At 56.7% G+C, this 27,650-nt stretch overlaps 1 protein-coding gene across 2 annotated transcripts in view; it reads left to right on the forward strand.

The window, feature by feature from the left end:
- Positions 1–26,414, forward strand: part of LOC140392155 (rho-related GTP-binding protein RhoG-like) — a 245,591-nt gene extending 219,177 nt beyond the window's left edge. For both annotated transcript variants that reach the window (XM_072477514.1, XM_072477513.1), the window contains exon 2: positions 25,729–26,414. In XM_072477514.1, the coding sequence (XP_072333615.1) occupies positions 25,754–26,332 (579 nt within the window). In that variant the 5' untranslated portion in view covers positions 25,729–25,753 and the 3' untranslated portion in view covers positions 26,333–26,414. The remainder of the gene's footprint in view (positions 1–25,728) is intronic.
- The last annotated feature ends 1,236 nt before the right edge of the window (positions 26,415–27,650 follow it).

Genomic DNA, 27,650 nt, shown 5'->3' on the forward strand with positions numbered 1-27,650 from the left:
GTACTGAGCGAGTGCTGCACTGTCAGAGGGTCATTACTGAGGGAGTGCTGCACTGTCAGAGGGTCAGTACTGAGGGAGTGCTGCAGTGTCAGAGGGTCAGTACTGAGGGAGTGCTGCACTGTCAGTGGGTCAGTACTGTGGGAGTGCTGCACTGTCAGAGGGTCAGTATTGAGGGAGAACAGCACTGTCAGAGGGTCGGTACTGAGGGAGTGCCGCACTGTCAGAGGGTCAGTACTGAGGGAGTGCTGTACTATCAGAGGGAGTGCTGCACTGTCAGAGGGTCAGTTCTGAGGGAGTGCTGCACTGTCAGAGGGTCAGTACTGAGGGAGTGTTGCACTGTCAGAGGGTCAGTACTGAGGGAGTGCTGCACTGTGTGAGAGTCAGTACTGAGGGAGTGCTGCACTGTCAGAGGGTCAGTATTGAGGGAGAACAGCACTGTCAGAGTGTCGGTACTGAGGGAGTGCCGCACTGTCAGAGGGTCAGTACTGAGGGAGTGTTGCACTGTCAGAGGGTCAGTACTGAGGGAGTGCTGCACTGTGTGAGAGTCAGTACTGAGGGAGTGCTGCACTGTCAGAGGGTCAGTACTGAGGAAGTGCTGCACTGTCAGAGGGTCAGTACTGACGGAGTGCTGCACTGTCAGTGGGTCAGTATTGAGGGAGAACAGCACTGTCAGAGGGTCGGTACTGAGGGAGTGCCGCACTGTCAGAGGGTCAGTACTGAGGGAGTGCTGTACTGTCAGAGGGAGTGCTGCACTGTCAGAGGGTCAGTTCTGAGGGAGTGCTGCACTGTCAGAGGGTCAGTACTGAGGGAGTGTTGCACTGTCAGAGGGTCAGTACTGAGGGAGTGCTACACTGTGAGAGGGTCAGTACTGAGGGAGTGCCGCACTGTCAGAGGGTCAGTACTGAGGGAGTGCTGCACTGTCAGAGGGTCAGTACTGAGGGAGTGCTGCACTGTCAGAGGGTCAGTACTGAGGGAGTGCTGCACTGTCAGAGGGTCAGTACTGTGGGAGTGCTGCACTGTCAGGGGGTCAGTACTGAGGGAGTGCCGCACTGTCAGAGAGTCAGTACTGAGGGAGTGCTGTACTGTCAGAGGGAGTGCTGCACTGTCAGAGGGTCAGTTCTGAGGGAGTACTGCACTGTCAGAGGGTCAGTACTGAGGGAGTGTTGCACTGTCAGAGGGTCTGTACTGAGGGAGTGCTGCACTGTCAGAGGGTCAGTACTGATGGAGTGCTGCACTGTCAGAGGGTCAGTACTGAGGGAGTGCTGCACTGTGAGAGGGCCAGTACTCAGGGAGTGCCGCACTGTCAGAGGGTCAGTACTGAGGGAGTGCTGCACTGTCAGAGGGTCTGTACTGAGGGAGTGCTGCACTGTCAGAGGGTCAGTACTGTGGGAGTGCTGCACTGTCAGAGGGTCAGTACTGAGGGAGTGCTGCACTGTCAGAGGTTCAGTACTGATGGAGTGCTGCACTGTCAGAGGGTCAGTACTGAGGGAGTGCCGCACTGTCAGGGGGTCAGTACTGAGGGAGTGCAGCACTGTCAGAGGTTCAGTACTGAGGGAGTGCTGCATTGTCAGAGGGTCAGTACTGAGGGAGCGCTGCACTGTCAGAGGGTCAGTACTGAGGGAGTGCTGCACTTTCAGAGGGTCAGTACTGAGTGAGTACCGCACTGTCAGTGGGTCAGTACTGAGGGAGTGCTGCACTGTCAGTGGGTCAGTACTGAGGGAGTGCCGCACTGTCAGAGGGTCAGTATTGAGGGAGTGCTGCACTGTCAGAGGGTCAGTATTGAGGGAGTGCCGCACTGTCAGTGGGTCAGTACTGAGGGAGTGCTGCACTGTCAGTGGGTCAGTACTGAGGGAGTGCCGCACTGTCAGAGGGTCAGTATTGAGGGAGTGCTGCACTGTCAGTGGGTCAGTACTGATGGAGTGCTGCACTGTCAGAGGGTCAGTACTGAGGGAGTGCCGCACTGTCAGAGAGTCAGTACTGAGGGAGTGCTGCACTGTCAGAGGGTCAGTACTGAGGGAGTGCCGCACTGTCAGTGGGTCAGTACTGAGGGAGTGCCGCACTGTCAGAGGGTCGGTACTGAGGCAGTGCCGCACTGTCAGAGGGTCGGTACTGAAGGAGTGCTGCACTGTCAGAGGGTCAGTACTGAGTGAGTGCCGCCTTGTAAGTGGGTCAGTACTGAGGGAGCGCTGCACTGTCAGAGGGTCAGTACTGAGGCAGTGCTACCCTGTCGGAGGGTCAGTACTGAGAGAATGCTGCACTGTCAGAGGGTCAGTACTGAGGGAGTGCTGCACTGTCACAGGGTCAGTACTGAGGGAGTGCTGCACTGTCAGAGGGTCATTACTGAGGGAGTGCTGCACTATCAGAGGGTCAGTACTGAAGGAGTGCGCACTGTCAGAGGGTCAGTACTGAGGGAGTGCCACTCTTTACGCGGGTCAGATCTGAGGGAGTGCCGCACTGTCAGAGGGTCAGTACTGAGCGAGTGCTGCTCTGTCAGAGGGTCATTACTGAGGGAGTGCTGCACTGTCAGAGGGTCAGTACTGAGGGAGTGCTGCAGTGTCAGAGGGTCAGTACTGAGGGAGTGCTGCACTGTCAGAGGGTCCGTACTGAGGGAGTGCTGCACTGTCAGAGGGTCAGTATTGAGGGAGAACAGCACTGTCAGAGGGTCCGTACTGAGGGAGTGCCGCACTGTCAGAGGGTCAGTACTGAGTGAGTGCTGTACTCTCAGAGGGAGTGCTGCACTGTCAGAGGGTCAGTTCTGAGGGAGTGCTGCACTGTCAGAGGGTCAGTACTGACGGAGTGTTGCACTGTCAGAGGGTCAGTACTGAGGGAGTGCTGCACTGTGTGAGCGTCAGTACTGAGGGAGTGCTGCACTGTCAGAGGGTCAGTACTGAGGAAGTGCTGGACTGTCAGAGGGTCAGTACTGAGGGAGTGCTGCACTGTCAGAGGGTCAGTATTGAGGGAGAACAGCACTGTCAGAGGGTCGGTACTGAGGGAGTGCCGCACTGTCAGAGGGTCAGTGCTGAGGGAGTGCTGTACTGTCAGAGGGAGTGCTGCACTGTCAGAGGGTCAGTTCTCAGGGAGTGCTGCACTGTCAGAGGGTCAGTACTGAGGGAGTGTTGTACTGTCAGAGGGTCAGTACTGAGGTAGTGCTGCACTGTGTGAGGGTCAGTACTGAGGGAGTGCTGCACTGTCAGAGGGTCAGTACTGAGGGAGTGCCGCACTGTCAGAGGGTCAGTACTGAGGGAGTGCTGCACTGTCAGAGGGTCAGTACTGAGGGAGTGCCGCACTGTCAGTGGGTCAGAACTGAGGGAGTGCCGCACTGTCAGAGGGTCGGTACTGAGGCAGTGCCGCAATGTCAGAGGGTCGGTACTGAGGGAGTGCTGCACTGTCAGAGGGTCAGTACTGAGTGAGTGCCGCCTTGTAAGTGGGTGAGTACTGAGGGAGCGCTGCACTGTCAGAGGGTCAGTACTGAGGCAGTGCTACCCTGTCGGAGGGTCAGTACTGAGAGAATGCTGCACTGTCAGAGGGTCAGTACTGAGGGAGTGCTGCACTGTCACAGGGTCAGTACTGAGGGAGTGCTGCACTGTCAGAGGGTCATTACTGAGGGAGTGCTGCACTATCAGAGGGTCAGTACTGAGGGAGTGCGCACTGTCAGAGGGTCAGTACTGAGCGAGTGCCACTCTTTACGCGGGTCAGTGCTGAGGGAGTGCCGCACTGTCAGAGGGTCAGTACTGAGCGAGTGCTGCACTGTCAGAAGGTCATTACTGAGGGAGTGCTGCACTGTCAGAGGGTCAGTACTGAGGGAGTGCTGCAGTGTCAGAGGGTCAGTACTGAGGGAGTGCTGCACTGTCAGAGGGTCAGTACTGAGTGAGTGCTGCACTGTCAGAGGGTCAGTATTGAGGGAGAACAGCACTGTCAGAGGGTCCGTACTGAGGGAGTGCCGCACTGTCAGAGGGTCAGTACTGAGGGAGTGCTGTACTCTCAGAGGGAGTGCTGCACTGTCAGAGGGTCAGTTCTGAGGGAGTGCTGCACTGTCAGAGGGTCAGTACTGAGGGAGTGTTGCACTGTCAGAGGGTCAGTACTGAGGGAGTGCTGCACTGTGTGAGGGTCAGTACTGAGGGAGTGCTGCACTGTCAGAGGGTCAGTACTGAGGAAGTGCTGCACTGTCAGAGGGTCAGTACTGAGGGAGTGCTGCACTGTCAGAGGGTCAGTATTGAGGGAGAACAGCACTGTCAGAGGGTCGGTACTGAGGGAGTGCCGCACTGTCAGAGGGTCAGTACTGAGGGAGTGCTGTACTGTCAGAGGGAGTGCTGCACTGTCAGAGGGTCAGTTCTGAGGGAGTGCTGCACTGTCAGAGGGTCAGTACTGAGGGAGTGTTGCACTGTCAGAGGGTCAGTACTGAGGGAGTGCTGCACTGTGTGAGGGTCAGTACTGAGGGAGTGCTGCACTGTCAGAGGGCCGGTACTGAGGAAGTGCTGCACTGTCAGAGGGTCAGTACTGACGGAGTGCTGCACTGTCAGAGGGTCAGTATTGAGGGAGAACAGCACTGTCAGAGGGTCGGTACTGAGTGAGTGCCGCACTGTCAGAGGGTCAGTACTGAGGGAGTGCTGTACTGTCAGAGGGAGTGCTGCACTGTCAGAGGGTCAGTTCTGAGGGAGTGCTGCACTGTCAGAGGGTCAGTACTGAGGGAGTGTTGCACTGTCAGAGGGTCTGTACTGAGGGAGTGCTGCACTGTCAGAGGGCCAGTACTGATGGAGTGCTGCACTGTCAGAGGGTCAGTACTGAGGGAGTGCTGCACTGTGAGAGGGCCAGTACTGAGGGAGTGCCGCACTGTCAGAGGGTCAGTACTGTGGGAGTGCTGCACTGTCAGAGGGTCAGTACTGAGGGAGTGCTGCACTGTCAGAGGGTCAGTACTGTGGGAGTGCTGCACTGTCAGAGGGTCAGTACTGAGGGAGTGCTGCACTGTCAGAGGTTCAGTACTGAGGGAGTGCTGCACTGTCAGAGGGTCAGTACTGAGGGAGTGCCGCACTGTCAGGGGCTCAGTACTGAGGGAGTGCAGCACTGTCAGAGGTTCAGTACTGAGGGAGTGCTGCACTGTCAGAGGGTCAGTACTGAGGGAGCGCTGCACTGTCAGAGGGTCAGTACTGAGGGAGTGCTGCACTTTCAGAGGGTCAGTACTGAGTGAGTACCGCACTGTCAGTGGGTCAGTACTGAGGGAGTGCTGCACTGTCAGTGGGTCAGTACTGAGGGAGTGCCGCACTGTCAGAGGGTCAGTATTGCGGGAGTGCTGCACTGTCAGAGGGTCAGTATTGAGGGAGTGCCGCACTGTCAGTGGGTCAGTACTGAGGGAGTGCTGCACTGTCAGTGGGTCAGTACTGAGGGAGTGCCGCACTGTCAGAGGGTCAGTATTGAGGGAGTGCTGCACTGTCAGTGGGTCAGTACTGATGGAGTGCTGCACTGTCAGAGGGTCAGTACTGAGGGAGTGCCGCACTGTCAGAGAGTCAGTACTGAGGGAGTGCTGCACTGTCAGAGGGTCAGTACTGAGGGAGTGCCGCACTGTCAGTGGGTCAGTACTGAGGGAGTGCCGCACTGTCAGAGGGTCGGTACTGAGGCAGTGCCGCACTGTCAGAGGGTCGGTACTGAAGGAGTGCTGCACTGTCAGAGGGTCAGTACTGAGTGAGTGCCGCCTTGTAAGTGGGTCAGTACTGAGGGAGCGCTGCACTGTCAGAGGGTCAGTACTGAGGCAGTGCTACCCTGTCGGAGGGTCAGTACTGAGAGAATGCTGCACTGTCAGAGGGTCAGTACTGAGGGAGTGCTGCACTGTCACAGGGTCAGTACTGAGGGAGTGCTGCACTGTCAGAGGGTCATTACTGAGGGAGTGCTGCACTATCAGAGGGTCAGTACTGAAGGAGTGCGCACTGTCAGAGGGTCAGTACTGAGGGAGTGCCACTCTTTACGCGGGTCAGATCTGAGGGAGTGCCGCACTGTCAGAGGGTCAGTACTGAGCGAGTGCTGCTCTGTCAGAGGGTCATTACTGAGGGAGTGCTGCACTGTCAGAGGGTCAGTACTGAGGGAGTGCTGCATTGTCAGAGGGTCAGTACTGAGGGAGTGCTGCACTGTCAGAGGGTCAGTACTGAGGGAGTGCTGCACTGTCAGAGGGTCAGTATTGAGGGAGAACAGCACTGTCAGAGGGTCCGTACTGAGGGAGTGCCGCACTGTCAGAGGGTCAGTACTGAGGGAGTGCTGTACTCTCAGAGGGAGTGCTGCACTGTCAGAGGGTCAGTTCTGAGGGAGTGCTGCACTGTCAGAGGGTCAGTACTGACGGAGTGTTGCACTGTCAGAGGGTCAGTACTGAGGGAGTGCTGCACTGTGTGAGCGTCAGTACTGAGGGAGTGCGGCACTGTCAGAGGGTCAGTACTGAGGAAGTGCTGGACTGTCAGAGGGTCAGTACTGAGGGAGTGCTGCACTGTCAGAGGGTCAGTATTGAGGGAGAACAGCACTGTCAGAGGGTCGGTACTGAGGGAGTGCCGCACTGTCAGAGGGTCAGTATTGAGGGAGTGCTGTACTGTCAGAGGGAGTGCTGCACTGTCAGAGGGTCAGTTCTGAGGGAGTGCTGCACTGTCAGAGGGTCAGTACTGAGGGAGTGTTGTACTGTCAGAGGGTCAGTACTGAGGGAATACTGCACTGTGTGAGGGTCAGTACTGAGGGAGTGCTGCACTGTCAGAGGGTCAGTACTGAGGGAGTGCCGCACTGTCAGAGGGTCAGTACTGAGGGAGTGCTGCACTGTCAGAGGGTCAGTACTGAGGGAGTGCCGCACTGTCAGTGGGTCAGAACTGAGGGAGTGCCGCACTGTCAGAGGGTCGGTACTGAGGCAGTGCCGCAATGTCAGAGGGTCGGTACTGAGGGAGTGCGGCACTGTCAGAGGGTCAGTACTGAGTGAGTGCCGCCTTGTAAGTGGGTGAGTACTGAGGGAGCGCTGCACTGTCAGAGGGTCAGTACTGAGGCAGTGCTACCCTGTCGGAGGGTCAGTACTGAGAGAATGCTGCACTGTCAGAGGGTCAGTACTGAGGGAGTGCTGCACTGTCACAGGGTCAGTACTGAGGGAGTGCTGCACTGTCAGAGGGTCATTACTGAGGGAGTGCTGCACTATCAGAGGGTCAGTACTGAGGGAGTGCGCACTGTCAGAGGGTCAGTACTGAGCGAGTGCCACTCTTTACGCGGGTCAGTGCTGAGGGAGTGCCGCACTGTCAGAGGGTCAGTACTGAGCGAGTGCTGCACTGTCAGAAGGTCATTACTGAGGGAGTGCTGCACTGTCAGAGGGTCAGTACTGAGGGAGTGCTGCAGTGTCAGAGGGTCAGTACTGAGGGAGTGCTGCACTGTCAGAGGGTCAGTACTGAGTGAGTGCTGCACTGTCAGAGGGTCAGTATTGAGGGAGAACAGCACTGTCAGAGGGTCCGTACTGAGGGAGTGCCGCACTGTCAGAGGGTCAGTACTGAGGGAGTGCTGTACTCTCAGAGGGAGTGCTGCACTGTCAGAGGGTCAGTTCTGAGGGAGTGCTGCACTGTCAGAGGGTCAGTACTGAGGGAGTGTTGCACTGTCAGAGGGTCAGTACTGAGGGAGTGCTGCACTGTGTGAGGGTCAGTACTGAGGGAGTGCTGCACTGTCAGAGGGTCAGTACTGAGGAAGTGCTGCACTGTCAGAGGGTCAGTACTGAGGGAGTGCTGCACTGTCAGAGGGTCAGTATTGAGGGAGAACAGCACTGTCAGAGGGTCGGTACTGAGGGAGTGCCGCACTGTCAGAGGGTCAGTACTGAGGGAGTGCTGTACTATCAGAGGGAGTGCTGCACTGTCAGAGGGTCAGTTCTGAGGGAGTGCTGCACTGTCAGAGGGTCAGTACTGAGGGAGTGTTGCACTGTCAGAGGGTCAGTACTGAGGGAGTGCTGCACTGTGTGAGGGTCAGTACTGAGGGAGTGCTGCACTGTCAGAGGGCCGGTACTGAGGAAGTGCTGCACTGTCAGAGGGTCAGTACTGACGGAGTGCTGCACTGTCAGAGGGTCAGTATTGAGGGAGAACAGCACTGTCAGAGGGTCGGTACTGAGGGAGTGCCGCACTGTCAGAGGGTCAGTACTGAGGGAGTGCTGTACTGTCAGAGGGAGTGCTGCACTGTCAGAGGGTCAGTTCTGAGGGAGTGCTGCACTGTCAGAGGGTCAGTACTGAGGGAGTGTTGCACTGTCAGAGGGTCAGTACTGAGGGAGTGCTACACTGTGAGAGGGTCAGTACTGAGGGAGTGCCGCACTGTCAGAGGGTCAGTACTGAGGGAGTGCTGCACTGTCAGAGGGTCAGTACTGAGGGAGTGCTGCACTGTCAGAGGGTCAGTACTGAGTGAGTGCTGCACTGTCAGAGGGTCAGTACTGTGGGAGTGCCGCACTGTCAGAGGGTCAGTACTGAGGGAGCGCTGTACTGTCAGAGGGAGTGCTGCACTGTCAGAGGGTCAGTTCTGAGGGAGTGCTGCACTGTCAGAGGGTCAGTACTGAGGGAGTGCCGCACTGTTAGAGGGTCAGTACTGAGGGAGTGCTGTACTGTGAGAGGGTCAGTACTGATGGAGTGCTGCACTGTCAGAGGGTCAGTAATGAGGGAGTGCTGCACTGTGAGAGGGCCAGTACTGAGGGAGTGCCGCACTGTCAGAGGGTCAGTACTGAGGGAGTGCTGCACTGTCAGAGGGTCTGTACTGAGGGAGTGCTGCACTGTCAGAGGGTCAGTACTGTGGGAGTGCTGCACTGTCAGAGGGTCAGTACTGAGGGAGTGCTGCACTGTCAGAGGTTCAGTACTGAGGGAGTGCTGCACTGTCAGAGGGTCAGTACTGAGGGAGTGCTGCACAGTCATAGGGTCAGTACTGAGGGAGTGCTGCACTGTCAGAGGGTCAGTACTGAGGGAGTGCTGCACTGTTAGAGGGTCAGTACTGAGGGAGTGCCGCACTGTCAGAGCGTCAGTACTGAGGGAGTGCCGCACTGTGAAAGGGTCAGTACTGAGGGAGTGCCGCACTGTCAGAGAGCCAGTACTGAGGGAGTGCTGCACTGTCAGAGGGTCAGTACTGAGGGAGTGCTGCACTGTCAGATGGTCAGTACTGACGGAGTGCCGCACTGTCAGAGGGTCAGTGCTGTGGGAGTGCTGCACTGTCAGAGGGTCAGTACTGAGGGAGTGCTGCACTGTCAGAGGGTCAGTACTGAGGGAGTGCTGCACAGTCAGAGGGTCAGTACTGAGGGAGTGCTGCACTGTCAGAGGGTCAGTACTGAGGGAGTGCTGCACTGTCAGAGGGTCAGTATTGAGGGAGAACAGCACTGTCAGAGGGTCCGTACTGAGGGAGTGCCGCACTGTCAGAGGGTCAGTACTGAGGGAGTGCTGTACTCTCAGAGGGAGTGCTGCACTGTCAGAGGGTCAGTTCTGAGGGAGTGCTGCACTGTCAGAGGGTCAGTACTGACGGAGTGTTGCACTGTCAGAGGGTCAGTACTGAGGGAGTGCTGCACTGTGTGAGCGTCAGTACTGAGGGAGTGCTGCACTGTCAGAGGGTCAGTACTGAGGAAGTGCTGGACTGTCAGAGGGTCAGTACTGAGGGAGTGCTGCACTGTCAGATGGTCAGTATTGAGGGAGAACAGCACTGTCAGAGGGTCGGTACTGAGGGAGTGCCGCACTGTCAGAGGGTCAGTACTGAGGGAGTGCTGTACTGTCAGAGGGAGTGCTGCACTGTCAGAGGGTCAGTTCTGAGGGAGTGCTGCACTGTCAGAGGGTCAGTACTGAGGGAGTGTTGTACTGTCAGAGGGTCAGTACTGAGGGAGTACTGCACTGTGTGAGGGTCAGTACTGAGGGAGTGCTGCACTGTCAGAGGGTCAGTACTGAGGGAGTGCCGCACTGTCAGAGGGTCAGTACTGAGGGAGTGCTGCACTGTCAGAGGGTCAGTACTGAGGGAGTGCCGCACTGTCAGTGGGTCAGAACTGAGGGAGTGCCGCACTGTCAGAGGGTCGGTACTGAGGCAGTGCCGCAATGTCAGAGGGTCGGTACTGAGGAAGTGCTGCACTGTCAGAGGGTCAGTACTGAGTGAGTGCCGCCTTGTAAGTGGGTGAGTACTGAGGGAGCGCTGCACTGTCAGAGGGTCAGTACTGAGGCAGTGCTACCCTGTCGGAGGGTCAGTACTGAGAGAATGCTGCACTGTCAGAGGGTCAGTACTGAGGGAGTGCTGCACTGTCACAGGGTCAGTACTGAGGGAGTGCTGCACTGTCAGAGGGTCATTACTGAGGGAGTGCTGCACTATCAGAGGGTCAGTACTGAGGGAGTGCGCACTGTCAGAGGGTCAGTACTGAGCGAGTGCCACTCTTTACGCGGGTCAGTGCTGAGGGAGTGCCGCACTGTCAGAGGGTCAGTACTGAGCGAGTGCTGCAGTGTCAGAGGGTCAGTACTGAGGGAGTGCTGCACTGTCAGAGGGTCAGTGCTGAGTGAGTGCTGCACTGTCAGAGGGTCAGTATTGAGGGAGAACAGCACTGTCAGAGGGTCCGTACTGAGGGAGTGCCGCACTGTCAGAGGGTCAGTACTGAGGGAGTGCTGTACTCTCAGAGGGAGTGCTGCACTGTCAGAGGGTCAGTTCTGAGGGAGTGCTGCACTGTCAGAGGGTCAGTACTGAGGGAGTGTTGCACTGTCAGAGGGTCAGTACTGAGGGAGTGCTGCACTGTGTGAGGGTCAGTATTGAGGGAGTGCTGCACTTTCAGAGGGTCAGTACTGAGGAAGTGCTGCACTGTCAGAGGGTCAGTACTGAGGGAGTGCTGCACTGTCAGAGGGTCAGTATTGAGGGAGAACAGCACTGTCAGAGGGTCGGTACTGAGGGAGTGCCGCACTGTCAGAGGGTCAGTACCGAGGGAGTGCTGTACTGTCAGAGGGAGTGCTGCACTGTCAGAGGGTCAGTTCTGAGGGAGTGCTGCACTGTCAGAGGGTCAGTACTGAGGGAGTGTTGCACTGTCAGAGGGTCAGTACTGAGGGAGTGCTGCACTGTGTGAGGGTCAGTACTGAGGGAGTGCTGCACTGTCAGAGGGCCGGTACTGAGGAAGTGCTGCACTGTCAGAGGGTCAGTACTGACGGAGTGCTGCACTGTCAGAGGGTCAGTATTGAGGGAGAACAGCACTGTCAGAGGGTCGGTACTGAGGGAGTGCCGCACTGTCAGAGGGTCAGTACTGAGGGAGTGCTGTACTGTCAGAGGGAGTGCTGCACTGTCAGAGGGTCAGTTCTGAGGGAGTGCTGCACTGTCAGAGGGTCAGTACTGAGGGAGTGTTGCACTGTCAGAGGGTCAGTACTGAGGGAGTGCTACACTGTGAGAGGGTCAGTACTGAGGGAGTGCCGCACTGTCAGAGGGTCAGTACTGAGGGAGTGCTGCACTGTCAGAGGGTCAGTACTGAGGGAGTGCTGCACTGTCAGAGGGTCAGTACTGAGTGAGTGCTGCACTGTCAGAGGGTCAGTACTGTGGGAGTGCTGCACTGTCAGGGGGTCAGTACTGAGGGAGTGCCGCACTGTCAGAGGGTCAGTACTGAGGGAGCGCTGTACTGTCAGAGGGAGTGCTGCACTGTCAGAGGGACAGTTCTGAGGGAGTGCTGCACTGTCAGAGGGTCAGTACTGAGGGAGTGCCGCACTGTCAGAGGGTCAGTACTGAGGGAGTGCTGTACTGTGAGAGGGTCAGTACTGATGGAGTGCTGCACTGTCAGAGGGTCAGTAATGAGGGAGTGCTGCACTGTGAGAGGGCCAGTACTGAGGGAGTGCCGCACTGTCAGAGGGTCAGTACTGAGGGAGTGCTGCACTGTCAGAGGGTCTGTACTGAGGGAGTGCTGCACTGTCAGAGGGTCAGTACTGTGGGAGTGCTGCACTGTCAGAGGGTCAGTACTGAGGGAGTGCTGCACTGTCAGAGGTTCAGTACTGAGGGAGTGCTGCACTGTCAGAGGGTCAGTACTGAGGGAGTGCTGCACAGTCAGAGGGTCAGTACTGAGGGAGTGCTGCAGTGTCAGAGGGTCAGTACTGAGGGAGTGCTGCACTGTTAGAGGGTCAGTACTGAGGGAGTGCCGCACTGTCAGAGCGTCAGTACTGAGGGAGTGCCGCACTGTGAAAGGGTCAGTACTGAGGGAGTGCCGCACTGTCAGAGAGCCAGTACTGAGGGAGTGCTGCACTGTCAGAGGGTCAGTACTGAGGGAGTGCTGCACTGTCAGATGGTCAGTACTGACGGAGTGCCGCACTGTCAGAGGGTCAGTACTGTGGGAGTGCTGCACTGTCAGAGGGTCAGTACTGAGGGAGTGCTGCACTGTCAGAGGGTCAGTACTGAGGGAGTGCTGCACTGTCAGAGGGTCAGTACTGAGGGAGTGCTGCACAGTCAGAGGGTCAGTACTGAGGGAGTGCTGCACTGTCAGAGGGGCAGTACTGAGGGAGTGCTGCACTGTTAGAGGGTCAGTACTGAGGGAGTGCCGCACGGTCAGAGGGTCAGTACTGAGGGTGTGCCGCACTGTCAGAGGGTCAGTACCGAGGGAGTGCCGCATTGTCAGAACGTCAGTACTGTGGGAATGCCGCACTGTCAGAGGGTCAGTACTGAGGGAGTGCCGCACTGTCAGAGGGTCAGTACTGAGGGAGTGCCGCACTGTCAGAGGGTCAGTACTGACGGGGTGCCGCACTTTCAGAGGGTCAGTACTGAGGGAGTGCCGCACTGTCAGAGGGTCAGTACTGACGGAGTGCCGCACTGTCAGAGGGTCAGTACTGAGGGAGTGCCGCACTGTCAGAGGGTCAGTATTGACGGATTGCTGCACTGTCAATGGGTCAGTACTGAGGGAGTGCAGCACTGTCAGAGTGTCAGTACTGAGGGAGTGCCGCACTGTCAGTGGGTCAGTACTGAGGGAGCGCTGCACTGTCAGAGGGTCAGTACTGAGGGAGTGCTGCAGTGTCAGAGGGTCAGTACTGAGGGAGTGCTGCACTGTCAGTGGGTCAGTACTGTGGGAGTGCTGCACTGTCAGAGGGTCAGTATTGAGGGAGAACAGCACTGTCAGTGGGTCAGTACTGAGGGAGTGCTGCACTGTCAGTGGGTCAGTACTGAGGGAGTGCCGCACTGTCAGAGGGTCAGTATTGAGGGAGTGCTGCACTGTCAGAGGGTCAGTATTGAGGGAGTGCCGCACTGTCAGTGGGTCATTACTGAGGGAGTGCTGCACTGTCAGTGGGACAGTACTGAGGGAGTGCCGCACTGTCAGAGGGTCAGTATTGAGGGAGTGCTGCACTGTCAGTGGGTCATACTGATGGAGTGCTGCACATCAGAGGGTCAGTACTGAGGGAGTGCCGCACTGTCAGAGGGTCAGTACTGAGGGAGTGCTGCACTGTCAGAGGGTCAGTACTGAGGGAGTGCCGCACTGTCAGTGGGTCAGTACTGAGGGAGTGCTGCACTGTCAGAGGGTCAGTACTGAGGGAGTGCTGCACTGTCAGTGGGTCATACTGATGGAGTGCTGCACATCAGAGGGTCAGTACTGAGGGAGTGCCGCACTGTCAGAGGGTCAGTACTGAGGGAGTGCTGCACTGTCAGAGGGTCAGTACTGAGGGAGTGCCGCACTGTCAGAGGGTCGGTACTGAGGCAGTGCCGCACTGTCAGAGGGTCGGTACTGAGGGAGTGCTGCACTGTCAGAGGGTCAGTACTGAGTGAGTGCCGCCTTGTAAGTGGGTCAGTACTGAGGGAGCGCTGCACTGTCAGAGGGTCAGTACTGAGGCAGTGCTACCCTGTCGGAGGGTCAGTACTGAGAGAATGCTGCACTGTCAGAGGGTCAGTACTGAGGGAGTGCTGCACTGTCAGAGGGTCAGTACTGAGGGAGTGCTGCACTGTCAGAGGGTCATTACTGAGGGAGTGCTGCACTATCAGAGGGTCAGTACTGAGGGAGTGCCGCACTGTCAGAGGGTCAGTACTGAGGGAGTGCCACTCTTTACGCGGGTCAGTGCTGAGGGAGTGCCGCACTGTCAGAGAGTCAGTACTGAGCGAGTGCTGCACTGTCAGAGGGTCATTACTGAGGGAGTGCTGCACTGTCAGAGGGTCAGTACTGAGGGAGTGCTGCAGTGTCAGAGGGTCAGTACTGAGGGAGTGCTGCACTGTCAGTGGGTCAGTACTGTGGGAGTGCTGCACTGTCAGAGGGTCAGTATTGAGGGAGAACAACACTGTCAGAGGGTCGGTACTGAGGGAGTGCCGCACTGTCAGAGGGTCAGTACTGAGGGAGTGCTGTACTATCAGAGGGAGTGCTGCACTGTCAGAGGGTCAGTTCTGAGGGAGTGCTGCACTGTCAGAGGGTCAGTACTGAGGGAGTGTTGCACTGTCAGAGGGTCAGTACTGAGGGAGTGCTGCACTGTGTGAGGGTCAGTACTGAGGGAGTGCTGCACTGTCAGAGGGTCAGTATTGAGGGAGAACAGCACTGTCAGAGTGTCGGTACTGAGGGAGTGCCGCACTGTCAGAGGGTCAGTACTGAGGGAGTGTTGCACTGTCAGAGGGTCAGTACTGAGGGAGTGCTGCACTGTGTGAGAGTCAGTACTGAGGGAGTGCTGCACTGTCAGAGGGTCAGTACTGAGGAAGTGCTGCACTGTCAGAGGGTCAGTACTGACGGAGTGCTGCACTGTCAGTGGGTCAGTATTGAGGGAGAACAGCACTGTCAGAGGGTCGGTACTGAGGGAGTGCCGCACTGTCAGAGGGTCAGTACTGAGGGAGTGCTGTACTGTCAGAGGGAGTGCTGCACTGTCAGAGGGTCAGTACTGAGGGAGTGCTGCACTGTCAGAGGGTCAGTACTGTGGGAGTGCTGCACTGTCAGGGGGTCAGTAGTGAGGGAGTGCCGCACTGTCAGAGAGTCAGTACTGAGGGAGTGCTGTACTGTCAGAGGGAGTGCTGCACTGTCAGAGGGTCAGTTCTGAGGGAGTGCTGCACTGTCAGAGGGTCAGTACTGAGGGAGTGTTGCACTGTCAGAGGGTCTGTACTGAGGGAGTGCTGCACTGTCAGAGGGTCAGTACTGATGGAGTGCTGCACTGTCAGAGGGTCAGTACTGAGGGAGTGCTGCACTGTGAGAGGGCCAGTACTGAGGGAGTGCCGCACTGTCAGAGGGTCAGTACTGAGGGAGTGCTGCACTGTCAGAGGGTCTGTACTGAGGGAGTGCTGCACTGTCAGAGGGTCAGTACTGTGGGAGTGCTGCACTGTCAGAGGGTCAGTACTGAGGGAGTGCTGCACTGTCAGAGGTTCAGTACTGAGGGAGTGCTGCACTGTCAGAGGGTCAGTACTGAGGGAGTGCCGCACTGTCAGGGGGTCAGTACTGAGGGAGTGCAGCACTGTCAGAGGTTCAGTACTGAGGGAGTGCTGCACTGTCAGAGGGTCAGTACTGAGGGAGCGCTGCACTGTCAGAGGGTCAGTACTGAGGGAGTGCTGCACTTTCAGAGGGTCAGTACTGAGTGAGTACCGCACTGTCAGTGGGTCAGTACTGAGGGAGTGCTGCACTGTCAGTGGGTCAGTACTGAGGGAGTGCCGCACTGTCAGAGGGTCAGTATTGAGGGAGTGCTGCACTGTCAGAGGGTCAGTATTGAGGGAGTGCCGCACTGTCAGTGGGTCAGTACTGAGGGAGTACTGCACTGTCAGTGGGTCAGTACTGAGGGAGTGCCGCACTGTCAGAGGGTCAGTATTGAGGGAGTGCTGCACTGTCAGTGGGTCAGTACTGATGGAGTGCTGCTCTGTCAGATGGTCAGTACTGAGGGAGTGCCGCACAGTCAGAGGGTCAGTACTGAGGGAGTGCTGCACTGTCAGAGGGTCAGTACTGAGGGAGTGCCGCACTGTCAGTGGGTCAGTACTGAGGGAGTGCCGCACTGTCAGAGGGTCGGTACTGAGGCAGTGCCGCACTGTCAGAGGGTCGGTACTGAAGGAGTGCTGCACTGTCAGAGGGTCAGTACTGAGTGAGTGCCGCCTTGTAAGTGGGTCAGTACTGAGGGAGCGCTGCACTGTCAGAGGGTCAGTACTGAGGCAGTGCTACCCTGTCGGAGGGTCAGTACTGAGAGAATGCTGCACTGTCAGAGGGTCAGTACTGAGGGAGTGCTGCACTGTCACAGGGTCAGTACTGAGGGAGTGCTGCACTGTCAGAGGGTCATTACTGAGGGAGTGCTGCACTATCAGCGGGTCAGTACTGAAGGAGTGCGCACTGTCAGAGGGTCAGTACTGAGGGAGTGCCACTCATTACGCGGGTCAGATCTGAGGGAGTGCCGCACTGTCAGAGGGTCAGTACTGAGCGAGTGCTGCTCTGTCAGAGGGTCATTACTGAGGGAGTGCTGCACTGTCAGAGGGTCAGTACTGAGGGAGTGCTGCACTGTCAGAGGGTCAGTACTGAGGAAGTGCTGGACTGTCAGAGGGTCAGTACTGAGGGAGTGCTGCACTGTCAGAGGGTCAGTATTGAGGGAGAACAGCACTGTCAGAGGGTCGGTACTGAGGGAGTGCCGCACTGTCAGAGGGTCAGTACTGAGGGAGTGCTGTACTGTCAGAGGGAGTGCTGCACTGTCAGAGGGTCAGTTCTGAGGGAGTGCTGCACTGTCAGAGGGTCAGTACTGAGGGAGTGTTGTACTGTCAGAGGGTCTGTACTGAGGGAGTGCTGCACTGTGTGAGGGTCAGTACTGAGGGAGTGCTGCACTGTCAGAGGGTCAGTACTGAGGGAGTGCCGCACTGTCAGAGGGTCAGTACTGAGGGAGTGCTGCACTGTCAGAGGGTCAGGACTGAGGGAGTGCCGCACTGTCAGTGGGTCAGAACTGAGGGAGTGCCGCACTGTCAGAGGGTCGGTACTGAGGGAGTGCTGCACTGTCAGAGGGTCAGTACTGAGTGAGTGCCGCCTTGTAAGTGGGTCAGTACTGAGGGAGCGCTGCACTGTCAGAGGGTCAGTACTGAGGCAGTGCTACCCTGTCGGAGGGTCAGTACTGAGAGAATGCTGCACTGTCAGAGGGTCAGTACTGAGGGAGTGCTGCACTGTCACAGGGTCAGTACTGAGGGAGTGCTGCACTGTCAGAGGGTCATTACTGAGGGAGTGCTGCACTGTCACAGGGTCAGTACTGAGGGAGTGCTGCACTGTCAGAGGGTCAGTACTGAGGGAGTGCTGCACTGTCACAGGGTCAGTACTGAGAGAATGCTGCACTGTCAGAGGGTCATTACTGAGGGAGTGCTGCACTGTCACAGGGTCAGTACTGAGGGAGTGCTGCACTGTCAGAGGGTCATTACTGAGGGAGTGCTGCACTATCAGCGGGTCAGTACTGAAGGAGTGCGCACTGTCAGAGGGTCAGTACTGAGGGAGTGCCACTCATTACGCGGGTCAGATCTGAGGGAGTGCCGCACTGTCAGAGGGTCAGTACTGAGCGAGTGCTGCTCTGTCAGAGGGTCATTACTGAGGGAGTGCTGCACTGTCAGAGGGTCAGTACTGAGGGAGTGCTGCACTGTCAGAGGGTCAGTACTGAGGAAGTGCTGGACTGTCAGAGGGTCAGTACTGAGGGAGTGCTGCACTGTCAGAGGGTCAGTATTGAGGGAGAACAGCACTGTCAGAGGGTCGGTACTGAGGGAGTGCCGCACTGTCAGAGGGTCAGTACTGAGGGAGTGCTGTACTGTCAGAGGGAGTGCTGCACTGTCAGAGGGTCAGTTCTGAGGGAGTGCTGCACTGTCAGAGGGTCAGTACTGAGGGAGTGTTGTACTGTCAGAGGGTCTGTACTGAGGGAGTGCTGCACTGTGTGAGGGTCAGTACTGAGGGAGTGCTGCACTGTCAGAGGGTCAGTACTGAGGGAGTGCCGCACTGTCAGAGGGTCAGTACTGAGGGAGTGCTGCACTGTCAGAGGGTCAGGACTGAGGGAGTGCCGCACTGTCAGTGGGTCAGAACTGAGGGAGTGCCGCACTGTCAGAGGGTCGGTACTGAGGGAGTGCTGCACTGTCAGAGGGTCAGTACTGAGTGAGTGCCGCCTTGTAAGTGGGTCAGTACTGAGGGAGCGCTGCACTGTCAGAGGGTCAGTACTGAGGCAGTGCTACCCTGTCGGAGGGTCAGTACTGAGAGAATGCTGCACTGTCAGAGGGTCAGTACTGAGGGAGTGCTGCACTGTCACAGGGTCAGTACTGAGGGAGTGCTGCACTGTCAGAGGGTCATTACTGAGGGAGTGCTGCACTATCAGAGGGTCAGTACTGAGGGAGTGCGCACTGTCAGAGGGTCAGTACTGAGCGAGTGCCACTCTTTACGCGGGTCAGTGCTGAGGGAGTGCCGCACTGTCAGAGGGTCAGTACTGAGGGAGTGCTGCAGTGTCAGAGGGTCAGTACTGAGGGAGTGCTGCACTGTCAGAGGGTCAGTACTGAGTGAGTGCTGCACTGTCAGAGGGTCAGTATTGAGGGAGAACAGCACTGTCAGAGGGTCCGTACTGAGGGAGTGCCGCACTGTCAGAGGGTCAGTACTGAGGGAGTGCTGTACTCTCAGAGGGAGTGCTGCACTGTCAGAGGGTCAGTTCTGAGGGAGTGCTGCACTGTCAGAGGGTCAGTACTGAGGGAGTGTTGCACTGTCAGAGGGTCAGTACTGAGGGAGTGCTGCACTGTGTGAGGGTCAGTACTGAGGGAGTGCTGCACTGTCAGAGGGTCAGTACTGAGGAAGTGCTGCACTGTCAGAGGGTCAGTACTGAGGGAGTGCTGCACTGTCAGAGGGTCAGTATTGAGGGAGAACAGCACTGTCAGAGGGTCGGTACTGAGGGAGTGCCACACTGTCAGAGGGTCAGTACTGAGGGAGTGCTGTACTGTCAGAGGGAGTGCTGCACTGTCAGAGGGTCAGTTCTGAGGGAGTGCTGCACTGTCAGAGGGTCAGTACTGAGGGAGTGTTGCACTGTCAGAGGGTCAGTACTGAGGGAGTGCTGCACTGTGTGAGGGTCAGTACTGAGGGAGTGCTGCACTGTCAGAGGGCCGGTACTGAGGAAGTGCTGCACTGTCAGAGGGTCAGTACTGACGGAGTGCTGCACTGTCAGAGGGTCAGTATTGAGGGAGAACAGCACTGTCAGAGGGTCGGTACTGAGGGAGTGCCGCACTGTCAGAGGGTCAGTACTGAGGGAGTGCTGTACTGTCAGAGGGAGTGCTGCACTGTCAGAGGGTCAGTTCTGAGGGAGTGCTGCACTGTCAGAGGGTCAGTACTGAGGGAGTGTTGCACTGTCAGAGGGTCAGTACTGAGGGAGTGCTACACTGTGAGAGGGTCAGTACTGAGGGAGTGCCGCACTGTCAGAGGGTCAGTACTGAGGGAGTGCTGCACTGTCAGAGGGTCAGTACTGAGGGAGTGCTGCACTGTCAGAGGGTCAGTACTGAGTGAGTGCTGCACTGTCAGAGGGTCAGTACTGTGGGAGTGCTGCACTGTCAGGGGGTCAGTACTGAGGGAGTGCCGCACTGTCAGAGGGTCAGTACTGAGGGAGCACTGTACTGTCAGAGGGAGTGCTGCACTGTCAGAGGGTCAGTTCTGAGGGAGTGCTGCACTGTCAGAGGGTCAGTACTGAGGGAGGGTTGCACTGTCAGAGGGTCAGTACTGAGGGAGTGCTGTACTGTGAGAGGGTCAGTACTGATGGAGTGCTGCACTGTCAGAGGGTCAGTAATGAGGGAGTGCTGCACTGTGAGAGGGCCAGTACTGAGGGAGTGCCGCACTGTCAGAGGGTCAGTACTGAGGGAGTGCTGCACTGTCAGAGGGTCTGTACTGAGGGAGTGCTGCACTGTCAGAGGGTCAGTACTGTGGGAGTGCTGCACTGTCAGAGGGTCAGTACTGAGGGAGTGCTGCACTGTCAGAGGTTCAGTACTGAGGGAGTGCTGCACTGTCAGAGGGTCAGTACTGAGGGAGTGCTGCACAGTCAGAGGGTCAGTACTGAGGGAGTGCTGCACTGTCAGAGGGTCAGTACTGAGGGAGTGCTGCACTGTTAGAGGGTCAGTACTGAGGGAGTGCCGCACTGTCAGAGCGTCAGTACTGAGGGAGTGCCGCACTGTGAAAGGGTCAGTACTGAGGGAGTGCCGCACTGTCAGAGAGCCAGTACTGAGGGAGTGCTGCACTGTCAGAGGGTCAGTACTGAGGGAGTGCTGCACTGTCAGATGGTCAGTACTGACGGAGTGCCGCACTGTCAGAGGGTCAGTACTGAGGGAGTGCTGCACTGTCAGAGGGTCAGTACTGAGGGAGTGCTGCACTGTCAGAGGGTCAGTACTGTGGGAGTGCTGCACTGTCAGAGGGTCAGTATTGTGGGAGTGCTGCACTGTCAGAGGTTCAGTACTGAGGGAGTGCTGCACTGTCAGATGGTCAGTACTGAGGGAGTGCTGCACAGTCAGAGGGTCAGTACTGAGGGAGTGCTGCACTGTCAGAGGGTCAGTACTGAGGGAGTGCCGCACTGTCAGAGCGTCAGTACTGAGGGAGTGCCGCACTGTCAGAGGGTCAGTACTGAGGGAGTGCCGCATTGTCAGAACGTCAGTACTGTGGGAATGCCGCACTGTCAGAGGGTCAGTACTGAGGGAGTGCCGCACTGTCAGAGGGTCAGTCCTGAGGGAGTGCCGTACTGTCAGAGGGTCAGTACTGACGGAGTGCCGCACTTTCAGAGGGTCAGTACTGAGGGAGTGCCGCACTCTCAGAGGGTCAGTACTGAGGGAGTGCCGCACTGTCAGAGGGTCAGTATTGAGGTAGTGCCGCACTGTCAGAGGGTCAGTACTGAGGCAGTGCCGCACTGTCAGAGGGTCGGTACTGAGGGAGTGCTGCACTGTCAGAGGGTCAGTACTGAGTGAGTGCCGCCTTGTAAGTGGGTCAGTACTGAGGGAGTGCTGCACTGTCAGAGGGTCAGTACTGAGGCAGTGCTACCCTGTCGGAGGGTCAGTACTGAGAGAATGCTGCACTGTCAGAGGGTCAGTACTGAGGGAGTGCTGCACTGTCAGAGGGTCAGTACTGAGGGAGTGCTGCACTGTCAGAGGGTCATTACTGAGGGAGTGCTGCACTATCAGAGGGTCAGTACTGAGGGAGTGCCGCACTGTCAGAGGGTCAGTACTGAGGGAGTGCCACTCTTTACGCGGGTCAGTGCTGAGGGTGTGCCGCACTGTCAGAGGGTCAGTACTGAGCGAGTGCTGCACTGTCAGAGGGTCATTACTGAGGGAGTGCTGCACTGTCAGAGGGTCAGTACTGAGGGAGTGCTGCAGTGTCAGAGGGTCAGTACTGAGGAAATGCTGCACTGTCAGAGGGTCAGTACAAAGGGAGTGCTGCACTCTCAGAGGGTCAATACTGAGGAAGTGCTTAACTGTCAGAGGGTCAGTACTGAGGGAGTGCTGCACTGTCAGTGGGTCAGTACTGAGGGAGTGCTGCACTGTCAGTGGGTCAGTGCTGAGGGAGTGCCGCACTGTCAGAGGGTCAGTATTGAGGGAGTGCTGCACTGTCAGTGGGTCAGTACTGAGGGAGTGCTGCACTGTCAGAGGGTCAGTACTGAGGGAGTGCCGCACTGTCAGTGGGTCAGTACTGAGGGAGTGCCGCACTGTCAGAGGGTCGGTACTGAGGCAGTGCCGCACTGTCAGAGGCTCGGTACTGAGGGAGTGCTGCACTGTCAGAGGGTCAGTACTGAGTGAGTGCCGCCTTGTAAGTGGGTCAGTACTGAGGGAGTGCTGCACTGTCAGAGGGTCAGTACTGAGGCAGTCCTACCCTGTCGGAGGGTCAGTACTGAGAGAATGCTGCACTGTCAGAGGGTCAGTACTGAGGGAGTGCTGCACTGTCAGAGGGTCAGTACTGAGGGAGTGCTGCACTGTCAGAGTGTCATTACTGGGGGAGTGCTGCACTATCAGAGGGTCAGTACTGAGGGAGTGCCGCACTGTCAGAGGGTCAGTACTGAGGGAGTGCCACTCTTTACGCGGGTCAGTGCTGAGGGAGTGCCGCACTGTCAGAGGGTCAGTACTGAGCGAGTGCTGCACTGTCAGAGGGTCATTACTGAGGGAGTGCTGCACTGTCAGAGGGTCAGTACTGAGGGAGTGCTGCAGTGTCAGAGGGTCAGTACTGAGGAAATGCTGCACTGTCAGAGGGTCGGTACGAAGGGAGTGCTGCACTGTCAGAGGGTCAATACTGAGGAAGTGCTGCACTGTCAGAGGGTCAGTACTGAGGGAGTGCTGCACTGTCAGAGGGTCAGTATTGAGGGAGAACAGCACTGTCAGAGGGTCGGTACTGAGGGAGTGCCGCACTGTCAGATGGTCAGTACTGAGGGAGTGCTGTACTGTCAGAGGGAGTGCTGCACTGTCAGAGGGTCAGTTCTGAGGGAGTGCTGCACTGTCAGAGGGTCAGTACTGAGGGAGTGTTGCACTGTCAGAGGGTCAGTACTGAGGGAGTGCTGCACTGTGTGAGGGTCAGTACTAAGGGAGTGCTGCACTGTCAGAGGGTCAGTACTGAGGAAGTGCTGCACTGTCAGATGGTCAGTACTGAGGGAGTGCTGCACTGTCAGAGGGTCAGTATTGAGGGAGAACAGCACCGTCAGAGGGTCGGTACTGAGGGAGTGCCGCACTGTCAGAGGGTCAGTACTGAGGGATTGCTGTACTGCCAGAGGGAGTGCTGCACTGTCAGAGGCTCAGTTCTGAGGGAGTGCTGCACTGTCAGAGGGTCAGTACTGAGGGAGTGTTGCACTGTCAGAGGGTCAGTACTGAGGGAGTGCTACACTGTGTGAGGTTCAGTACTGAGGGAGTGCCGCACTGTCAGAGGGTCAGTACTGAGGGAGTGCTGCACTGGCAGAGGGTCAGTACTGAGGGAGTGCTGCACTGTGAGAGGGTCAGTACTGAGGGAGTGCTGCACTGTCAGAGGGTCAGTACTGAGGGAGTGCTGCACTGTCAGAGGGTCAGTACTGTGGGAGTGCTGCACTGTCAGAGGGTCAGTACTGAGGGAGTGCCGCACTGTCAGAGGGTCAGTACTGAGGGAGTGCTGTACTGTCAGTGGGAGTGCTGCACTGTCAGAGGGTCAGTTCTGAGGGAGTGCTGCACTGTCAGAGGGTCAGTACTGAGGGAGTGCTGCACTGTCAGAGGGTCAGTACTGATGAAGTGCTGCAGTGTCAGAGGGTCAGTACTGAGGAAATGCTGCACTGTCAGAGGGTCAGTACTGAGCGAGTGCTGCACTGTCAGGGGGTCATTACTGAGGGAGTGCTGCACTGTCAGAGGGTCAGTACTGAGGGAGTGCTGCAGTGTCAGAGGGTCAGTACTGAGGAAATGCTGCACTGTCAGAGGGTCAGTACAAAGGGAGTGCTGCACTCTCAGAGGGTCAATACTGAGGAAGTGCTTAACTGTCAGAGGGTCAGTACTGAGGGAGTGCTGCACTGTCAGTGGGTCAGTACTGAGGGAGTGCTGCACTGTCAGTGGGTCAGTGCTGAGGGAGTGCCGCACTGTCAGAGGGTCAGTATTGAGGGAGTGCTGCACTGTCAGTGGGTCAGTACTGAGGGAGTGCTGCACTGTCAGAGGGTCAGTACTGAGGGAGTGCCGCACTGTCAGTGGGTCAGTACTGAGGGAGTGCCGCACTGTCAGAGGGTCGGTACTGAGGCAGTGCCGCACTGTCAGAGGCTCGGTACTGAGGGAGTGCTGCACTGTCAGAGGGTCAGTACTGAGTGAGTGCCGCCTTGTAAGTGGGTCAGTACTGATGGAGTGCTGCACTGTCAGAGGGTCAGTACTGAGGCAGTCCTACCCTGTCGGAGGGTCAGTACTGAGAGAATGCTGCACTGTCAGAGGGTCAGTACTGAGGGAGTGCTGCACTGTCAGAGGGTCAGTACTGAGTGAGTGCTGCACTGTCAGAGTGTCATTACTGGGGGAGTGCTGCACTATCAGAGGGTCAGTACTGAGGGAGTGCCGCACTGTCAGAGGGTCAGTACTGAGGGAGTGCCACTCTTTACGCGGGTCAGTGCTGAGGGAGTGCCGCACTGTCAGAGGGTCAGTACTGAGCGAGTGCTGCACTGTCAGAGGGTCATTACTGAGGGAGTGCTGCACTGTCAGAGGGTCAGTACTGAGGGAGTGCTGCAGTGTCAGAGGGTCAGTACTGAGGAAATGCTGCACTGTCAGAGGGTCGGTACGAAGGGAGTGCTGCACTGTCAGAGGGTCAATACTGAGGAAGTGCTGCACTGTCAAAGGGTCAGTACTGAGGGAGTGCTGCACTGTCAGAGGGTCAGTATTGAGGGAGAACAGCACTGTCAGAGGGTCGGTACTGAGGGAGTGCCACACTGTCAGAGGGTCAGTACTGAGGGAGTGCTGTACTGTCAGAGGGAGTGCTGCACTGTCAGAGGGTCAGTTCTGAGGGAGTGCTGCACTGTCAGAGGGTCAGTACTGAGGGAGTGTTGCACTGTCAGAGGGTCAGTACTGAGGGAGTGCTGCACTGTGTGAGGGTCAGTTCTAAGGGAGTGCTGCACTGTCAGAGGGTCAGTACTGAGGAAGTGCTGCACTGTCAGATGGTCAGTACTGAGGGAGTGCTGCACTGTCAGAGGGTCAGTATTGAGGGAGAACAGCACCGTCAGAGGGTCGGTACTGAGGGAGTGCCGCACTGTCAGAGGGTCAGTACTGAGGGATTGCTGTACTGCCAGAGGGAGTGCTGCACTGCCAGAGGCTCAGTTCTGAGGGAGTGCTGCACTGTCAGAGGGTCAGTACTGAGGGAGTGTTGCACTGTCAGAGGGTCAGTACTGAGGGAGTGCTACACTGTGTGAGGTTCAGTACTGAGGGAGTGCCGCACTGTCAGAGGGTCAGTACTGAGGGAGTGCTGCACTGTCAGAGGGTCAGTCCTGAGGGAGTGCTGCACTGTCAGAGGGTCAGTCCTGAGGGAGTGCTGCACTGTCAGAGGGTCAGTACTGAGGGAGTGCTGCACTGTCAGAGGGTCAGTCCTGAGGGAGTGCTGCACTGTCAGAGGGTCAGTACTGAGGGAGTGCCGCACTGTCAGAGGGTCAGTACTGAGGGAGTGTTGCACTGTCAGAGGGTCAGTACTGAGGGAGTGCTGCACTGTCAGAGGGTCAGTACTGAGGGAGTGCTGCACTGTGAGAGGGTCAGTACTGAGGGAGTGCCGCACTGTCAGAGGGTCAGTACTGAGGGAGTGCTGCACTGTCAGAGGGTCAGTACTGAGGGAGTGCTGCACTGTCAGAGGGTCAGTACTGAGGGAGTGCCGCACTGTCAGAGGGTCAGTACTGAGGGAGTGCTGCACTGTCAGAGGGTCAGTACTGAGGGAGTGCTGCACTATCAGAGGGTCAGTACTGAGGGAGTGCCGCACTGTCAGAGGGTCAGTACTGAGGGAGTGCTGCATTGTCAGAGGGTCAGTACTGAGGGAGTGCTGCACTGTCAGAGGGTCAGTACTGAGGGAGTGCTGCACTGTCAGAGGGTCAGTACTGAGGGAGTGCTGCACTGTGAGATATGATTTAAATTGTGGCCCTACCTGTATTGTTAGGTGCTTGATAAATATCGAAAGCACCTTTTGAGAAGCACAGGGAGACGTGCCTGCTGTACTGGGTCAATAATTGTCCCCAAACAATCTCAGTGAAAGAGCTGATCCAGATATCCTGACATTGCTCTCTCTGGGATCTTGCTGTGTTCAGTTTGGGTACAGCGTTCACTCTTCACAAGAGTGACTCCTCTTGAAATGTATTCACAGACAGCGGAGCACTTTGTGATGTTGTGCGGAGGGAAATCCTATGTCCTTGTGTTAAATTCTGCCTGTGTTTATTGCAGGTAATCCTGGAGGCCTCTGTGGAGGATGGTGACCATCAAGGTGATGTTGTTGGGCAACGAGCTGGTTGGAAAGACCTCACTGATTGTGTGCTTAACCACCGGCACCTTCCCCAGGGACAGTGTGCCAACAGTCTTTGATACTGTCAGTACCCAGATCACGGTGGACGAGCGGATGGTCATCCTGAACCTGTGGGACACAGCTCCCCAGGAAGAACACCGGCTCTCTATCCGCCAGTTCTATTATCCCCAGACGGACATATTCATCATCTGCTTCTCCATCTGTGACCCCGGCTCCTTTGACTATGTCTGGAATGACTGGTATCCTGAGGTGAAACGCCATTGTCCCAACGTGCCAGTCTTGCTGGTGGGTACAAAGAAGGACCTCAGGCACGACCCGACCACTGTCCTGAGCCTGCTCAAGCGGGAGTTGGCACCGGTCAGCTACCAGCAGGGTGCCAGTCTTGCCAGGAAGATAAAAGCGGTGAAGTATGTGGAGTGCTCGGCGCTGCTCTGTGAGAATGTTGTCGACGTGTTTGAGGAGGCGACCCGAGCAGTCCTGCACAAAAAGCATAAAAAGCGGACCAGGAGCTGCGTGCTGACATAACGGCACCGCGCCACGTTACACAGACCCAATGCCTTCTCCATTTTCGTTGCACTATTTCCTTAACAGACGGCCAAACCTGAGAGAAGGCCGTTGATGGTGATCTGGAGTCTTCTAAACCAGGGACATCTGTGCCTCCTCTCTTGGGTTCCAAATTGAAATTTCCCGAGGCAGAAACACCTGTCTTTCCTCTGCTGGTGCATCAACCCTCCAAACTCCAGCAGGAACAAGCAAACTCCAGCAGGGACAAGCAAACTCCAGCAGGAACAAGCAAACTCCAGCAGGAACAAGCAAACTCCAGCAGGAACAAGCAAACTCCAGCAGGAACAAGCAAACTCCCGCAGGAACAAGCAAACTCCAGCAGGAACAAGCAAACTCCCACAGGAACAGGCAAACTCCCGCAGGAACAAGCAAACTCCAGCAGGAACAAGCAAACTCCCGCAGGAACAAGCCAACTCCAGCAGGAACAAGCAAACTCCCGCAGGAACAAGCAAACTCCAGCAGGAACAAGCAAACTCCCGCAGGAACAAGCAAACTCCAGCAGGAAGAAGCAAACTCCCGCAGGAACAAGCAAACTCCAGCAGGAACAAGCAAACTCCAGCAGGAAGAAGCAAACTCCAGCAGGAAGAAGCAAACTCCAGCAGGAACAAGCAAACTCCAGCAGGAACAAGCAAACTCCAGCAGGACCAAGCAAACTCCAGCAGGAAGAAGCAAACTCCAGCAGGAACAAGCAAACTCCCGCAGGAACAAGCAAACTCCAGCAGGAACGAGCAAACTCTAGCAGGAACAAGCAAACTCCCGCAGGAACAAGCAAACTCCAGCAGGAACAAGCAAACTCCAGCAGGACCAAGCAAACTCCAGCAGGAACAAGCAAACTCCAGCAGGAAGAAGCAAACTCCAGCAGGAACAAGCAAACTCCAGCAGGAACAAGCAAAATCCAGCAGAACGGCTCCTATCCCCGGCTCATACCTGAACAGAGAAGTGATGCTGTGGCTGTTTGATTACAGTTCCAGCTCTGGAAACTCCCGGATCAAACAATTAGTTAATCCTCAGTGAAGCACCGAGAGTCCAAACTCTCCCAAAGGGAGAAAATTCAATCTGATGTTAAAATGAATCTTTGTTTATTAATTATAAAAATGTTGGACGTGGGATTGTTGGGAAGTCAAGAATTAGCCAAATGACTGCTGGTATTCTGCTTGTTTTAACATTGAGGACATAATGAATAGGAGCAGGGGCAGGTGATTCAGCCCCACAAGATCCTGGGTGATTTTGTACTCAACACCTCCCTGCATTATCCCCCTATCCCTTAATCCTCTCAGAA

The sequence above is a fragment of the Scyliorhinus torazame genome, chromosome 15 (genome assembly GCF_047496885.1).
Source record: "Scyliorhinus torazame isolate Kashiwa2021f chromosome 15, sScyTor2.1, whole genome shotgun sequence".
Taxonomy (NCBI): Eukaryota; Metazoa; Chordata; class Chondrichthyes; order Carcharhiniformes; family Scyliorhinidae; genus Scyliorhinus; species Scyliorhinus torazame.